General features: G+C 38.4%; 1 protein-coding gene across 2 annotated transcripts in view; it reads right to left on the reverse strand.

Annotated features, from left to right (window-relative positions):
* Positions 1 to 13,023, reverse strand: part of LOC104689772 (leucyl and cystinyl aminopeptidase) — a 54,929-nt gene extending 41,906 nt beyond the window's left edge. Inside the window, exon 1 of one of the 2 annotated variants that reach the window (XM_010400080.4) lies at positions 12,685 to 13,023. In XM_010400080.4, coding sequence (XP_010398382.3) covers positions 12,685 to 12,703 — 19 coding nt within the window. In that variant the 5' untranslated portion in view covers positions 12,704 to 13,023. The remainder of the gene's footprint in view (positions 1 to 12,684) is intronic. The other variant, XM_010400081.4, reaches the window with a different exon arrangement.
* Between the last annotated feature and the right edge of the window lie 5,703 nt (positions 13,024 to 18,726).

The raw sequence follows: 18,726 nt of genomic DNA on the forward strand, positions 1-18,726 counted from the left end.
GGTCTTGAAGTTGTAGAGTAAGTACTACAAACTTGTCTTCACACAGGTGTCTACAGTTTGATTTCTGAAATTGCTGATACAGACAACAGAAAAATAAAATCAAAGGCTATGCTTAACAACAGCTGTCTAACGTTACCAGCTCCCCAAGACACAGGCTCTCTCCTCTTTCGTAAAAGAGAGGTTTAAAAAAGATATAAAGGTGTTACTTGATAGTTCAGCAATGATTTTTTTCTGGAATGAATTACTTTGAATCTCAGCAGCCCAAGTGAAAACAACATCTCATCTGTACACTCCTCTATGCAGCAGATACTTTGATGTCCTCAAATTTCTTCCAAAACAGTTGAGCAGTTTCTTGTGTTTGTGGATCCTTTTTTCCTGGCCCATAGAGCCACTTTTCCAAATTCATGATACGTAAAGTCCAACTAAGACCAACAAAAATACCCAAAAAATTATTTGTTACTGACATTTCCACTTTTCAGCTGTTCCACTTTTATAGCTGTTCAATTAAAACTTATGTGAAAATACTCAGGCCTTGTTCATAAAGACTTCTGCAGCTCAAATACATGAAATATGGGTAAAGAGTGGGTTATTTAAAAGAAAAAAGAAACAAGCAAACAGAAGTCTGAAATTACTTTGTTGCTGAAAAACAAAAGCCAGAATTCTGAGGCTTGACAGGCAACTTTGCCATTTGCATTTCCATATCTAGTTCTCAAAGAGTCTGAGTTACTGTATGGGCTTGGGGTCAAAACATCTGAACAAGTGTAACTTAAACATTCAGTTACTGTCGTGGGAATTCTTCTGGGAAAAAAGTGATGAGCAGTGAACACTTCCTCTCCATAATGATTAAAACAAAGCAGAACTTTGGTTAAAGTTATTACCTCATGAACTCATGAAGCCACTGCTGAAAGTTCAAGATGAAGGAACTCAGGTCAGTATACAAATTGTCTTCTATCCAGAAATTTAATTTTTATTTAAATTCTTATTTTATTATTAAATCTGGCTTGGGATATTTCTTTCTTCTTTGCTCTATCAATGGGTAAATTAGTCTAAATCTAAGTGAGTTGAAATAACAAAAATTTAGAGCCAAAATGCTAAGTTACTTAACTGTACGCCAGTTCACATACAAGATAGAGAATTCCCATTTTTACACTAAATTTCAATGACACATTCTGTAGAAAAACAAAAAACACATCAAAACACAAAAACAAACCACAGTTAAGTAACACAGGAATTTTCCAAGTTACTTAGTTTCTCTCCAACTACCTGAAAGGAGGTTAGTAAGGTGGGTGTTGTTCTCTTCTCTCAGATAGAAGTGACAGAACAAGAGGAAATGGCCTCAAGTTTACCACGGGTGGTTTAGATTGGATATTAGGAAAAATTTCTTCACCTAAAGGGTTACCAAGATTTGGAACAGGCTGGCCAGGAAAGTGGTGGAGTCGTCATCCTTGGAGGTATTTAAGGACACGTGGATGCGGCACTGAGGAACATGGTTTAGTGGTGGACTTGCCAGCGTTTGATTAACGGTTGTGCTCAATGGTCCTAAAGGTCTTTCCCAAACGAAATGATTCCATGATTCTATAAATAATTGCTTAGCAGGGGGACTTCTAATTATGTATAAATTACATAAATCTGACTGAATCAAGTAAATTGCACAATTCGTAGACCATCTCAATTTCTTTGCTGATGCCATACTGTATTCCTAGCTGTTAAAACTGGTAGAACATCACTCCGAACATCATTGGGCCCATTCTGCCATCTAACTCACCACTCCACCTAACAGAAAGATACATCACCCTCTCACCACATCCCACCATCCTTTCCCAGACACCTGTGTTCAAGATAATGCAGACACTGGTTTTTTCCCCATCCTCCTCTTTGTTCTTTTGCTCCCTTCAGAATAACAGTTCTGGACATCCTGCTGCTGTTACCTAGCAGAAGATAAATGATTAAAAATGTAAGCAAGCTCTTCCTACTTCTCCTCTGAGCACTACATTCACTGACTCACTGTAGGACTGCATGCCTATTTCCAGAAGCAGCTAACATAGGAATTAGTGTAGTTCCTTATTCTGAAACCTTCACAAACTCTTAACTACCTCCTTCCTTACCTTGGTTTCCACACAAAGATATAGGAGTCACTTAGTTTTTCTAACTGCCAGCTCTCCCTGCTCTATCACTGTATGTCTTGTCTAGGCACAGCTTGAAAAGAAATGCCTCAAAATTTTGGAGGAAGCAATTAAAAAAACCCTTTTGAATTGGAAAAAAAATACTTAACTAACAAATATTAATTTTAGAAATTGCTTTGCTGTTCTTCTGAACTATCACCCAAGAGAAGTTATATCAGTTTTGCTGAATTTTGCTCATAGACAATTGATTTACAGCATAGTCAGTAAATAATCCCTGTTGCCTCCTGCTTGCTCTTTGAGACACAGAAATTCACTTACAGAAAGAGTATAAGGCCACAGGCTCTTGATGATCACATGCAAAATGTCTGAGTATATTGGGAAACCTATGCAAAATCCTAACTAAAACCTCATGCTTTCATGGGTCAGGCAAGCAGTGATGTTTCAGGTTCTATCCTCCCTCCCCCTGAGGAAAAGAAGTCTGAGGAGGAAAGTCAAACAAAACATTATATTTATTCAAAGTCTTCATGAAAGCAAATTACTCATCTTAAGGCATATCTGTACCCAGCATTTAACAGAAAAACTCTGTGAAGACAGGCTGCATGGATCCTATAGAAGACAAGCACAACTCCTTAAATTCAAGACATGCTCAAATTTGAGTTCACACATTTACAGACAAAAAAACCCCTGAAGATTTACTTATGAAATCTAATGTTTTAAAGATACTGTACTTTGTTAGTGGAACACTGTGTAAGTAAAACGTAAGTAAAGAATAAAACAAGTAAAAATCTTCATCTTTTCAAAACTCTGTCTGTGAAATTGCATATTGTAGAAGCAATGATTAATGTCACTGTACTAACACTTAAACATTGCATTACACTATTTCTTCTTGTGAGCAAGTATCAACAGATACATCACATCAGACATTAAAAATTACTGAATTGAAGAAAGCAGTGATTTTTTACAAGGCTGCCTTTTAATTTTATAATCTTTTCAGCATGCTCTAAAAACTTACTTGTTTATGATTCTTATTCCCTGTCCTATCAATTTAGCTCTTCTTTCTATAATGTGAATTAATTCCTGTACTATCATGCTCTGGGCTGTCTCCAACTCATCCAGAAAAAATTCTGTGTTTGGAGGGAATGAAGAAAAGCTTATCTTTTCCAATAAGCTTGTTCAGCAAACAAAGCCTAGGTCCACAAACATGTTAGTTATGCTAAGATTCTGACTAAAGATTTCCTTCTTCTCTACTGTGTCTCCTTACTAATTCCATACATTTTAAGTTCCTTCTGAGCAAGAAAATAATTCAATTCTACATAAAAAAAATATTTACTTTTAGTAAAGCAGGACAGTATACAACGTCATTCATGTAATTTCAAATCTGTATCTATCTGCAGTAAGAAAACAGTTATAACCTTCACTCAGCTAACAAAGACACAACAAGCCACTGGAATATCAAGGGAATCAGAAGTCCTACTGGAAAGCCCTTTGCCTTCATTTCACCGTGGTTTCACCTACCACTTTGGAACTGGGGCTTTTCTTTGCTTGTGCATACACAGCTTTTTAGTTTTTTAGTTTTCCCTATTACACTGTCTTTATCTCAACTCCTGACTTTTCCCCTTTTTTACCCTTCTAATTCTCTCCCCCATGCTGCTGCATGGAATTAAGCACGTGGCTACGTGGGGTGTAAATGCCCATCAGGGTTTACCCACAACAAGAACATTTAAGCAGATTTTTTACTTGCTGGTATAGTCAGCGTATAGGGTTAATATACAGCCACTTACAGGAAAGCACAAGTCTTTGCATTTCGGAACAAAAACTTTCATGCCTGCAGTTATTTTTAATGTGTTCAATCTTACTTTAAGAACCTTTCCAGGAGAACAACATTTCTGGGGGGAAAAAAAAAGGTTAGGCTGCTACAAGATAGATGTCACCATTTTTCTCTCTCAAATTATTTAATTCAGACAAAAAAATAGGAAATAATCCAATGGGAAAAAAAAAAAACAAACCAGGAAGTAATAGGCAATATGAAGCATTGCTATGAGAATCTCAATCATCCATGGGATTTGCCTGCTTTTAGAGACAGAACAGAACCCATAGGTAGGCTAAGAGCATATTCTTCATTCCCATTATGCTGCAAGATTACATATGCATTGCATATTTTTAATAGATCAAAACTGGATATATATATGCTTATATATACTTTTATATGCTGAATGCAACTTAAAAAAAGAAAAAAAAAGGCACACACAGACTCCAGTTAAACAAAACTTTTTTGTTTGTTGCTTTTTGTAGTGTCAACATCTACACACAAACAGATATGATGACTACTTACAATTTTAATAAACACTCAAACCGAAAGGCAGACAGTACCTAATGTCTGCCCATGACCTGAAGCACATATGCCACTCTACAAGGGTTTGATTTCAAGATATAAATAACTGGTAGAGGTATACAAGAATCTGTATAGTTCAGCATATATCATGGCTTACACTGGACAGACAAAAAGTCTACAAAACAGATGCTGGTTTGGGAGAAAAAAACCAAAAAGCCCTTCTTTCTCAAGAAAAACCCTTAACTTGAAAATTAATACATTTTCCTGTATTGCAATGGAGGACAAATGTTGTTTTCCACTCCAAAATAAGCATGGGAACTCAAGTTCCAAACCTTACAAGTCACTTGCACCTTCAAGCTATGCTGCAAGGTTTACTTCTGCTGTTTACTTGTTTATGTGGCTTTTTAAATGAATGTGAGATAAATACTGCAATGACAAGCTTCTGCACACAGACTGGAGTAAAACCCTGCCAATTCACTGTATCATGGAAATTAAAAACAATATGTGATTTTGTATTTTAAGACACTCTCTTATCTGAAGTTGCCGTAAGAAACATGAGCGAGGAGTGTAATTCCAAGGAAGTCACTGTTTATTAGTCTTGGGTGCTTCTAAAAGGTTCTCTGAAAGCCTCTTCCTGATTTTTAAGCAAAGTACCATTGCATTTTCTTTGGCAGGACCTCAGGCTGAAGAACTACATGGATCACTTAGATTTCAGCATCTACCAGTTAAATTTATGCATAGATAGCCAGGATACTACCGAGACTTCTTTTCAAATCTTCACTTCCATGTTATCAACAAAAAGAAAATACCATAGAAGGGGAAAAAGTGAGTGGATCATTTACTGAATACTCCACCCATACAACTGGCAAAAAACTGTAACTGGTTTTTGTGATAATTATTTATCTGGAGCTAAGAGGAAATAAGGCTGACCAAACCAAGGTTAGTCAGGATTTTGATACCCAACAGAGATATATCACATCCAATCACATTTAACCATATATTCAAGTTTAAATCTGGTACCAGTTAGGCTTCCTATTAGAAAAGGCAGGGGAAATGGAGGGAAGGAAAGAGGAAGTGGTTTTAAATGACACTTTGCTCTTTGGATACCACTGAGAAAGAAAATCTTCCTCAAGGTTGAGGCAGTGTTCAATCCTCAACCACTGGGTGAACAAAACACAGGATAGGAAAGAAACGTCTGTCTTTAATTACAGAATACGGTTGTTTTAGTTTCCTGTTTCCAATCTTACCAAAGGTATGTTTTGTGTTTAAAATCATATAAAATGTTTAACCACAGGGGTCTAATGAAAAGGTCCTGAATCTTAGAGACACACAGGAACTTGTATCTCAAATTTCTTGAGCTACTCAACTCCCTTATTCAGAACTGCTGATATCCTCTTCACAACATCTGTCCATAAATTTCATGTCTGATAAATACCAGGCTCATCACAGCTGAGGGTACAAAATACTTCTCTGCTGGTATCAGTTGTTCTAAAGAAAAAAATTTTGAGAGTTCTCTGAAACATCCAACAGTCAGGTGCAGAACCTGATAGACTGTGTACAAACTGATGCCTGCCTGATCTTCTTGTTCATTTGTTTGCTTTTAGCAATAAATTAATAGAACTCACAGTTCAGAAGCAACAATGTCTAAAGGTTACTGCATGTGACTCCCGATGCAGTAAGTTTTGTATCATCTTAATGGAGCAAAAATACATCTACCTACATTTTTCTCAGTCTCATGATATAACAAGACAAAGGGTATTGATAAAGAAAGAAGTGGCAGTGTGTCTGCCTGGTAGCTTAAGACATACTGAGATCTAAATTGCTCCAAAACCCTATCCAGGTATCATACATCAGCTTTGAAATTACCTTCGTAACAACCATCACCATGGGAGTGTGGGCAGCTCAGATACCAGAAACTTTTCAGAAGGGCCCTTGCAAACTAAACCATTCAATGATTCACACTTACGATTATTCACTTGTGCCAAAAGAGACACTAAGGCTTCATTAGTATCTCCATCAATGATAAAAAGCACAAGTTTTGACAACTGACAGTTTACACATGCTGTATTCACCGTCCCATTTTCTGAATACCTACTCTTTGTTGTTCTCTTATAATGGTTTACAGGTTGAAGTATGAGGCCTCTAAAGTATATTGAAGCGTTTTGGACTCCCACTAACACAATTTGTGCTATTTCCAGAACTTTTGTTTTTCATGCATGGAAAATAGTAAAAGTGCTTCTACTGATATGCTACCAACTCATTGTTACTGACAGAAACTGTCTGTTTTTATACAAAAGAAAGGCTTAAATAAAAACCACTATTAGGCCCTAGAACAGTAGGTAAATTAGGCACATTCTTAGTTTTGAACACAATCGGTTCTTCATAAAAGTCAATGGCACTGTAGTGAAAGTATTGTTACACAAGAACTCCAGTTAACAGAATATATTCCTTCAATGTCAGAGCAATTACAACCAAAGGAAAGCTCTCTGCACACAGTTATGTTTAGTAAAGTACACTGAAACACTCCTCCAAACATCTTGGTGGCAGTTTTGATTGGAATAAAAAAACAAGTCCCAAAATCAAAACTCACCTTATTTCCACATGAACAAACAGCTGATCAAAAGCATCACGTGTTTCAGTGGAATCAGGATTCCACTTCTTCGCTCTCCACCAGATGTAGTAAAGAAGACCACTGCTGCAATAGACTACTACAAGCCCTGAATAATCCAAAAGAAGAGCTGAGCTCTGAGATCTTCCTTGAACATCTACTTTAAGACAACACTCATGAAGCAATGAAGGATCAGCTGTGTGCTAGGGACACAAGCTGCGCAGAACTCACTGCAACACACGTACTACCCTTAAATTCCTGTCTCTTTGATCCACTGGATGAATTTTCCAGACATACTCCCTCCCCTGCTTACTCCAAATTTCCTTCAGGAGTGTCCATCTTTCTGTGCACAAGAAGGCACACAATCCTTTTGTGATTATTACAATTTAAGGTTAATGTACTTCCACAGTTTAAAGCAGTATCATAAGTAGTCAAAACACAAGTTCAAAGGTACATATGTACTTTTTAAAACACTTAGAAGCAAATAAAACCCAGGTCACACAAAATCCTGGTTTATTTTAAAAGTTAATATGATATTATTTTAAGGTACTGTTGGACAGAATTCTAAGTAGCTGCCATGCCTACATTTCTCTGATAGACAAAGGAATAATACTGCTCTCAATCATAAAGAAATCTTAATGTTTTTGCTATTCTACACAATCTTTGCTTTCGTACTTCATGAAAAAAAATATTGTGTGGGAGAACTGGAAATTCACAGAGCTTTCTTAAATCACTGAGTAAAGGATGAAAAGAAAAACCTGAATTCTCTGAATTCATTACTACTGAAATCAGAGGATGCATTAAATAAAGATAAATTCAGCTTCTTTGTATGTAATTGTTGCACCAATGCCCATCTAATATGAAAAAAGTAATCTGACTAGTTAAACAAACAGAGGTGGTTTTATCCTTGCTTTTATTTGTTTCCACCATTTTTTATTGCAGGCATTACAGGGCTTTATCCAGCACATGTTCCCACAGCCTCAACGATGTGAAACATGGTTGCTCAACTTTACATCATCTTCCCAAAAAAGATGACAAGACAGTCCTGGAATACTTTTACAGGTAGATACTGATGTCAACATAAGCTTTCAACATTTTTTACTTAGGAGATAAACACACGGATACTCCATGATTTCATTCTGCAAGTGGAAGACTAACTCCTTAGTGGAAAAATACTAACAAATGATCAATAGTGAGCACCTATACTCTCATCTTTAGACATTCTTTAAGTTACTGAATTCCCCTTCTGAACATCCACTGCTTGGCAGGGAGCTCACAGCGAAGCAGCAAAAGCAAACACATACACAACACATTGGAAAAACAGGCTCCTTTCAGCTGAGCTGACACAGGAACACAAGTGCAGATCCTATAACACAGCTTTGTGGAAAACTACCCAGCACCATGCACTTGAACAACATAAAACTCACACTTAGGAACAGATTTAATCAGCATTTTTTTTCCAGTAATATTTGATGGGATAAGCAAAACACAGGGGAGAAAAGAAGACATTAAGAACAGACCTCTTTGATGTTTTCTATCCAGCATCTTACCAAAAAAAGATTACTCAATCGGTTGTTTAGGACTGAATAACAGTTTAAGACAAACAGCAACCCTTCTGCTCCATGACACAACAGTGTAAAATATTGGCAGTCAAGGCTATGCCCGCTGTCCCCAACAGAATTAATGCTACGCATATAAGGAACATGCACCTGCAATCTCCAATACATTTCTGTACTGAACAAAATTAACACAAAGAATAAAAACATTTTAGAATTGACAGGAACTACACGAAATAACTAGACATTGCAAATGACATTTGCATTTTGTAAAGGACATTACCTGGCCTGATTTATTTCTACTTTCCAAAAAAAAAATCCCACTTCTTCCCGTAAGAGTCTTTTTATTTTGTTCACCAATTTAGTTATGTCATTAATATCAAAGATCGCCATCTGTTGTGTATGAAAAGGATGAAAACAATTCAGGAATGTCAGTGAAAGTGAATGTTATTTGCACTTCAGCAGATCATCACAAGTTATCCCATCTGCAGCTGCAAGCTCATGCATGTCACCTGTCTTAAATGAGAAACACTGTAATAGCTCACTTCTACCTTTCTTTTCCATCTCAAGCAGAGAAGTTTCATATTTAATGTATGAAACAAGAAATGATGAAACGATCTTTCCAAAACACATACAGTCTAACAAATAAGCAAAAGACTTGCAAAATAATTTGTAATGATGTCTGAAATAGCGAGGTCCAAAATTACATGACATATTCCCTTTAGTCTATATGTCACTTCTTCCATTTGGTTTTTTTGTTTCTTTTAATTTTAGTGAAACTGTTTAGGTAAGAAATGACTAGTCAAAATAAATAAATTCTGCTCATTGATTCAGAGCAGAATTCAAAGGAATGTGAGATCATACAACTTAGGGGGAAAAAAATTATGTGCAACAATAAGGAAGACTTCCATGCACTTTTAATTAAACTCTGATAATTCATTCTTGGGGAAAAATCTCAAATTAAGAACAGTCATGCAAAGTAGAGGGATCCATCTAAAAAAAAATCCTACCATAATTTACAGCATTCATAACATTCAAGGGGAAGTTCAGATGGAAATTAGGGAAATGTTCTTCATTGAGAGGATGATTGGTCACTGGAACAGGGATGTGGTTATGGCATCAAGCCTGCCAGAGATCATGGAATGCCTAGATGCTGCTCTTAGTTATACGGTTTAGTTTCAGGTAGTCCTGAGAACATCAGGGAGTTGGACTCAATGATTCTTACAGTTCCCTTCCAACTTGAGATATTCTATGATTAACTCAGCTATTCCAGGTGCTAAAAATAAATACGCAATTAACTGTTCTTCTAGAGCTACAGACCTCATACATTATCTCCACCTAAATTCCTAGGCAGGGGGAAAGACATAGCCGAGACCTCTTCAGAGAGGTCCAAAACTAAGTTTACAGTACAGGCGCAAAGCAAAAAAAAACCCCAAACCAAAAAACAAAACAAAAACCCCACAAAAATAAACAAACAATCAAACCCCAAACAAACAAAAAAATACCTTAAATTTATTTAGTTTATCTGAACATTTCCATTGGAGAAACTATTCAAACACTAAAGAGTTCAGCACACCCACTAGGATTTCAAGGAAAGATTAAGAATTTCTTTGACTTTTGAAATGCATTATGGCTGTGTTTTTTCTTTTATTTAAGGAAAAGAAGAATAAACCTCCCCAAATACTGAACTAGAAAACCTGGGATTCATATCCACTTTAGTGCATTTGCTGCCTTAATGTCTATTTTAAGATTCATATTCATTCTAATACAGTTCTACTTCCATAAAGTAAAACAAGAAATTGTCTTATTGCTAGTTTCCCAAATGGGCATCAGAGTCCTGAATTCAACTAAAATACTTTTGGAAAATCTTAAGATCCAGTCTGTTCCCTGTTCCCCCTGTTTTACAAGGGCAAAAGCCCCAAAGAACTCAGAGATCTACAAATATAACATTGTAAGCTTCCTGTGACAGGCATCCTTTCTTCTGAATTTACACAGCACTTTGCACAGGAAATCATCATAGACTCACAAGCAGAACATGTAATTATTGTATAAGACAAAACAAAAACCCAGTTTATATGAAAAATTTGATGCCCACAAAAGGTTCTAGATCACCAGGTAGGAAAATGAAAATTCTATTCAAAAGGCCAGTAATGTAAGCATCCTCTTCACTTCAGATTTTTGCAGCTGCTATTGAGCACCAAACATGCCTGAAGATCATCAAAGATAAGGAGCAACATCTTCACTCAAATATTTGCATATTCTCTGTGGTGTCCCTTCCAGCAGTAAGCTTTCAGGAAGAAACTTATTGACCAACTTCAGCTCCAAATTTTCTTCCAGTCTCACCACCATGTGCAAGCTTTTCATTCCAGGAAACAAAACTAGGAAGGTCAGTGCATGAACATTGCTTTTCTTAAGCTACATGCTCAAGCCCACAGGTCCATTTCTTCCACTTGCATGGAGCAGAATTTTTTAAATGTTTTGTTGCACAGTGCAGCAATAGTATTATGTCAAACAGACCTTTAAAACAACATTTCATCGCTTTCAAAGGGAATGGCCTTAGCAAGATGACTCTAAAATACAATTCTCCCCAAAACATCATTACTATTAAAGACAAGCTCTTTATACCATGCATACAAGAATGCAGAATACAGCCCTGTGACTGAAATAGGCTGGAGCTGAAAGACCTTGTACTAAGGCCAGGATTAACTAGAGAACCAAAACATCAACTGCTTGTACAAACTGTAATTTTAACACGACGATACAAAGAAAAAAAAAAAAGGAGGGAAAAGGCCTTTCTTGCTAGTTAGGGCACCAAAATATGCCCAGGGTTCATAACCTTCAGATTCTTTCAGATTCTAAACAGCAGCATCAAATGATAGGGGATTTTTCATGTATTTGAGGCAAGGCAATCACCATATATTTATAGATCATAAAATGGTTCATAGAACCATAGAATGGATAAGAAGGAACCTTAAAGATAATCTAGTTCCAGGCCCCCTGCCATGAGACAGAAAATTTATTATTTAGTGCATGAGTTTTTTCCTAAATTTGACAAAAGTTTCACACTCTGACTTGGCAGGTCACTGAAGAGTTAAAATACGATGCAGCAAACTCTGCCTGGTACTTTAGCGATGGCTATCCAACACTTAACAGACCAAATCCCACCTGTAACAGAAGTGCTGCGTTTTCAACAGGAAGGCTGTTGTTTTACCCACTGTCTAACTCCATATTTGGCCATGGTCTTGAATCTAACCAAACATACTTTAGTTTCAGTTTGAGCTGAGAGCTTGATTTCCTCCTCTGTCTCGGACGGGCAGAATGTGTTGCTATTAGTAGAGGCAGTAGCAACATGGACTTTAAATGGCTTCATCTCAGGCACAAGCACAGGATGCACACACACTGCTGTATCACGGTGTCAGCAAATGCTCCCGTAAGCTTATCTCTCAGCATATGCAACTACGTCGGTATTTCAAGCACTTCTGTCAATTCACGGGCAGCTCTGAAAGCTTTCTGGCTTTCACGAACACCCTGAAACATTGTTTCGTACACTTCTGTATTTTATTTCTCCTTTCGCTCGGGGAAGGGAAAGAGGCGGGGGTAGGGGTTGGGGGGGGGGGGGGTGAGGGGGAGGCGGGGAGAAACACGCTCTGGTGAGAATGCCCCGATCAGGAAAACGCCATGAACAGCGGGTTTGGTTCCTCCTTCCCATCAGAATCATGATGGCTTTGGCACTCCAGACACGTGTAAGGCTCCTTCATCGGTGCCACGTACGGCGAGCGCACACCTGGTGTACAAGGGGCCCCGGCTTCCCAGAGTCAGTGAGACCCCGGCCGGGCAGCGAGAAGCGCAACAGCGCCGAAAAAGCGAGGGAACTCCTCTCGCCTCGCTCGTTCAAGACACCTATGCCTAATTAACCTGAGACAATTTTCAAGCCGCGGACCACGGGGGCAGCACGACTACGAAGCCTCTCCTGGTTCCTCTGGGCAAGCAGCTCCCGCCGGACGCGCCTCCGCCGGGAGGCCCCGCGGCCCCGTCCCGGGCGCCGGCGGCCGCCCGGGTACTCACCGCTGGGAAAGGGCTCCATCTTCCTCCCGGAGTCCGCTCTCAGCGGAGGCGCTGCCACAGCTCTTCACTCCTCCTCCTGCTGCCGCCGCATACTCCCAGGATAGGCTCAGCCCTGCCCACCGCCAGCACCGCCCCGCAGGGGCCGCAGAGGGATCAGCCCGCGACTCCCTCCCTGCTCAGCAGCTTTTTCAGGAGAAGGAGCTCCTGCCAGCCAGCACCCGCCGCTGCCTCGGCGCTCACTTCCTCCTCACGCCTGCCTGGGCCCCGCGGCACCGCCTCCTCCCCGCATGGGCCCGCCTCACGCCGGGGATGCCGCGGTGGGCGCCGGACCTTGAGGGAGCGAGTGTCGGAATGTGGCGTCCCGTGGGCCGCTCCGCAGAGCGGGATGACCCGGCGGCACCCGGGCCCGCTGCGCGGCGGCCACGCAGGCCGTGGCGGTGCCGCCGGGCCGGCTGTGCCTGCGTCTCCGTGCCGTGCGCCTTCCGTCGCAATTTAACCTTTTTATTTAAACAAATAAATAAATAATTCCCGTATCATCCAGTACTGTTCTGCTGTGCAAGATGCAAGAATCAAAAGGCACAACCGGCTGTGTGAAATGTGACCAAATGCTACTACAAAGAAAGACTGGATAGTGTTCAGGAACCAAACACAAGAGACTGAAACAATGAATTATTCAAACCGGACCTGGTATTTGTGAAAGAGAGCCAGGCATCCGTGGTGGATGTCACCATGAAATACAAATGTATTGAAACATCTTTAGAAGTGGCTGCTGTGGAAAAGGCAGATAAGTACAAACATCTTCAAGAACAAATTCAAGTAAAAACCCGCTACAAATACTGTGTTTACGGGTTTTCCACTTGGCACATGTGGGAAGCAGCATCATGGCAATTACAAACTTTCTAAGGCCCTGGATCTCTCCAGCTCGAGGCAAGAGAGGACTGCCCATGCTTTGGTTTCCAGTGCACTTTTTACTTCTATGGACATTGTGTACATGTTTGCTAGTAAAGCATGTAGTATTGTATCATCTTAACCTATGTAATATTTAATATCTACATAACATCTTGTACTACTGTGGTTATTGTAGTATGTATTCATATCTATAATAAAGTATTGATAGGTGACAGTAACACCTGCGGGCAACCCCTCTCCCCCCAGAGGAGTTGGGACACAAGAGACAAAAGTTTGTGATTATGGCTGAACATCAACAAAGATTGAAAGTGAACACCATGAACATAAAGCCACTTCAATCCTCTTGATATTGGGGAGGGATTGTAGGTAGAGCTGCAAAAGGAATCATGGTGCAATATGTCACATACCATCACTTTGGGACAAAATTTTCCTGATGTTGGTCAAGGTAGCTGGGCCATCTACACTTAACCTGGAAAAGGAACGTATAGAAATTATATGTGTTCAATACATAGCCTCATTACTACTTGCCTGTCCCCTGCTACCCGGCAGCTATGCTTCGGCTCTCAGGTGATTGACTGGCTAGCTTTTTTCTTAATACAGGAGATTTTTAGACACTGATTTTTGGGAAAGCAGAAAATATAAGTTGATTACTTCCAAAGAACACAAATTTAATGGACCAATATTTATTTAAAAAATGAAAAAAACTGAATTTAATTGTTCTTTGGGTAAAGAAAGCGACAAAGGCCAGGGGTCCACAATAGCCTAGGCAGTAGTGCAGCCCTGTACCTCTTCTGTGTGTTTCATAAACCTAGAAGTGCACTTTTTCACACATGATCATGTTTCACAGACTTAGTTATGATAACAACCTTGTAGCACAATCTAGGTCAATATCATGTTTCACACTAAGTCCTTGGAGTTTAACATTGGCCCGAATGCTGGGCACAGAGCTGTATGAATTTTAATAACCATTTACATATTCTCAGACACCCCTTAACATACCACAACAGCCCATCCTCAAAAGAAAAACTTCTTAAAATTATTAAATCATCAAATAATTTCTTTTAATAGGGTGACATGTCTCAAGAGCTTTCTTTTCAAAGCACTGACCCTGTCTGGCCTATATTTAAATATATTAAAGAAACATTAATACCTATATAGCTAACTTTGCTGGGATTCTACACAGTGTCATGCAGAGGCTGCAGAGAGGCCTGAATGGTGATTTTTGAGCACCTTATCGCTTGCTTTCACCATTCTCCATTTCTACCAATCAAAACCCCTTAATTAGCATAATACATTTTTGTGAAGAGAAAAGCTAAAATAAGATAATGCTCCATTATATGTAGAGAGATTTCCATATCCAGATTTTCCTATTAACATCAAGTTTTAAGATAATACAATGGGAATTAGTCATAAAGGAGAAGTCAGGTACAGAGCTCATTTCTCAGTAGCACTATTTGTACTATGGTAGAAGAATTAGGGTTTTGCTGTAGTTTTGTATAACATCATTTAGAAAAAAAATTGAATGGATTTGGAGGTCCATCTTTGCTCATGTTGGTAAAAATCTAGAATTTCTACAATATGATTTTTTTAAAAAGTGGGTCTAAAAGTTACAGGTCCTTTTCACTATAAAATAAATACAGTTTTTAGTTATAGCTTGTGAGTGCTTTATAAAAGTGAAGAATTTTAAACTGGTTCTTTTTTTCAGATTTTAAGTCAACTATTATCACAATTTTTTTGGGTTTTTTTTTTGGTTTTTTTTTTTTAAGATGCAGAGTAAAACATTTCTTTCATTAAATATAAATATATCCTAAATATATCCTTGGAGCATCTGCAATAACCTGTATTGTGCCTTAGTTTGGTAGCTTCCATTTAGCAATATCTTTATTGAGACTTTTTCATGGGTTAAAATATGTTTGCCAGCAACCCTTCACCTTTTTCATCTTTGAAGACAAGCTATCTCTGAAGAATGCTTTAGATCTTTCAGCTTTTAAACACCTGAAAACATGACTCAGACTGTCTTTTCCGGTTTATTTTTTCTGGTGAAGGCCACAGATATTTCATGAACAGTACAAGTGTCAGTAGACACTTGGGTGCTTTTGACCCAGTGGAAAGTTTTCAATTGTTTTCAACCTGATCTGCACATAAGAAGCAATTACACACAGTAAAGCTTTGTAGCTGAGAAGTTGCCAAGCCTCCAGGGGTTGGAAGGTGAGGGTTCATCAGTCTTGCTAAAACATGTCAGAAGTAGCCCAGACTCAGGTGTGGAACTGGTGAATCATTTGGCTGACAACCTTAAAATAAGATGAAAAAATTGTCCCAACAAATACTTGTGCCTAAAGCTTGAGCCGAGAGATAAGGGATGGGGAAGTTCTTTTTATTTGTTGACTGAAGTGGTTAATACTACTGATTAATATGTTAACTTCTTCCTTAATGTGAGGTTTTGTATTTAAAGCCAAAATTGGGTCTTTGGTGTGCACACCACTCTGAACAAATGTGAAACACTCATCCCCTGCCAGCAGGAACTACAGCTGCTTGTAACTGCTGTCCACTCAGAGTACTGTCCCAAGCAATCCATAGCACTGTGTATCCAAAATAAATATCCTTATCTATGCGTCTATGTATTTCTACAGGTGTAACCAGTTAAATCATTTAAGTAAATAGTTTTGTGAACAGTGGAGCTAAATGAGGCATGGTTGTTTTCGCATATCTTAACTTGTTGCAGATTCTTGCTAGGCGAAGCAGCTGCTCCCACAGAAGCGTCACTGCTATGTGCTTTATGTTGCCTTACGGTTGTACCTTTCAGCAATACTTCCTAGATTTATGTTCCTCTTTTAAATAGAGTGTGGTTAAGTTTACACTGTTACCTTGCCTCTCTCCACATCTCTTTCAGAAACTTTAGGACCACTGTGTATTTTCTTAGAATTCAGCAAACCATTTATTCTCTGCAGCCTAGAACAAGGATTTGACCTGGTGCCCAGTCCCAGCTGCAGTCCCTTTCTCAATAGACATGTAGAAATAAATATGTGGCACGTGAGCCTTTGGATGGATTACAGTCCTACATTACAGATAAAAAACCCCCAAGCTATTGTAAGGAAGAGTCATAGCAGGGTTAGGACACTAGAACATTTTACTGTACTATAGTCACTTTGCCATAAATGCTTTTCTTGTTTCTCTGATTTCCTTTAATTCATAAAAATAAATAAGCTACTGTAAGAACTTTCAGGTCCCAAAATTAAACCAGTGTATTTTTCCCTTTCTCTTGGAATATTACTAGTATGTTTATATCTCAATCTAAAGACCTTCATCCAGTGTTTCATTTCTTTAAAAAAGCATGTACTAGCTAGAAACTATCATGTACTATAAATATATCCACCAGGTAGCACAGAAGTAATTTGCCAGTTTTTGTGCCCAGAATGCTATGGGGAATGATGCAAAAGTTGCTTTTTCCATAGGTGAAATTAGTGTGATGATTTAGGCAGATTTAGCAGCTTACTACTTTCCAAAATGGCAATGTCCTCTTCCCTGCTTAGTTCTTGCCTCATGTTTCACTGCTTACCTTACACCAACACTAATGCTTGTTATATTCCTCTATGGGCTGATTTCAACTCTTCAGCTGCCTAATCTAGCTGAAAACTAATTCACCAAAATAATGGATAATTTAATTTTGGGTTATAGTTTTATCAGAATCTGCAAAGTATCTGGATAACAATAGCAAAAAGACGACTCATAAATGCACAGCTAAGCAACCTCAGCTGAGAACTCTCCTCTGCTTCCAGTGATAAACTGTCTATGCCAATCTGCCACTTAGGGTTCTGTTCTTCAGCTGATCCATTGATCATCCCTAGATTTGTCTCTCTTTCCAGTGATTCTATTCTCAGCTCAGCTCGAGAAACAGTCACTTCCTCTTATCCACCATTAATTGAAGCTATATTGCATTGAAAATAACCATTCTTAAATATTGAGAAAAAATGGTAGCAAATTGATTCACTAAGACAGAACTTTTATACAGTACGAAGTCTGCCCAGAATAAATCCACACTGAGCATTTTAAAGGCACTTAGTATTGAAAACACTTTTTCTTATTGAAGTCAACAGTAAATTACATCAACAGCAGTAAAGCAACAATGGTTGTGGATTTTGAGAACTTCAATTACTGTGCTTAATGAACAAGATATAAAAAGGATGCTTAATAAATAAGAGATAAACATAAGTATCCCATTTTTATAGCCACAATAACACTGGAATTTAAGAAGGTATCCATGCTTGTGGCTCATCTCTGAAGTACCTCATTAAGCAACTAAATAGTATTATTTTCTCCTTTTCCAAAACTCCTCTCCAAAACTGGAGAGCTGGTGAAGAACTATGTCTGAAATTATCAACCACTTATCAGATGCAGTGCAAAACTAGCACTATTTATTTAATGTATTTTTATTAATATATTTATTAATTTTTGTCTAGTACTATGAAGTTAAGTGATGTAAATCAGAGAAGTATTGAATATGATAAATATGAAATTGATGAACCATCTAAAGTAACTTTGCTATTGATATGCTGTGTTCTGTGAACCTGCTTACCATAAGGTATTTGGCTGATTCATGTGTTCTCGATCTTCCATAAAGCAGAAGCAAGCACAAGGCGTAGTGGAATGGTCATTGTAACACATCCATATTATTACATATACTTCTCTGAAGTGTTCAGTGTTGACATCCCTAATTTGATTCTATTTGCACAGGGCAATGAGGGCAAAACCCCTTGCACCTATTAAAAAGATTATAAAAGAAAAATGTGAGAAAACAGTGTGCATAACACTTCTGTAGTAAATAGTGTACTTTAGTGATGATCTGTCATAGTCTTGAATTATTTAGAAAGCTGTAGACCTTTTACTTGCTACAAAAATGTAGCCTTCAGTCAGATAGCATATGTAACAGGGTAGAGAACATACCCTATGCTAAACAAGGTGCACATGCCAGTGGCATTTATTAAGCCATGGTGATCTAACTTACAGCATCTCAAGACAACAAGAAAGTATAAAGTCTTGCCAAGGTGTTTGAGCTCTAATTCAAGTATATATTCAGAAACTAGAGTTCTTTCCACTTGCCTGTAGTGAATTTTTCAGTGGTGTGTTTATTTCACT

Source organism: Corvus cornix, chromosome Z, assembly GCF_000738735.6.
Source record: "Corvus cornix cornix isolate S_Up_H32 chromosome Z, ASM73873v5, whole genome shotgun sequence".
In the NCBI taxonomy this organism is placed as follows: Eukaryota; Metazoa; Chordata; class Aves; order Passeriformes; family Corvidae; genus Corvus; species Corvus cornix.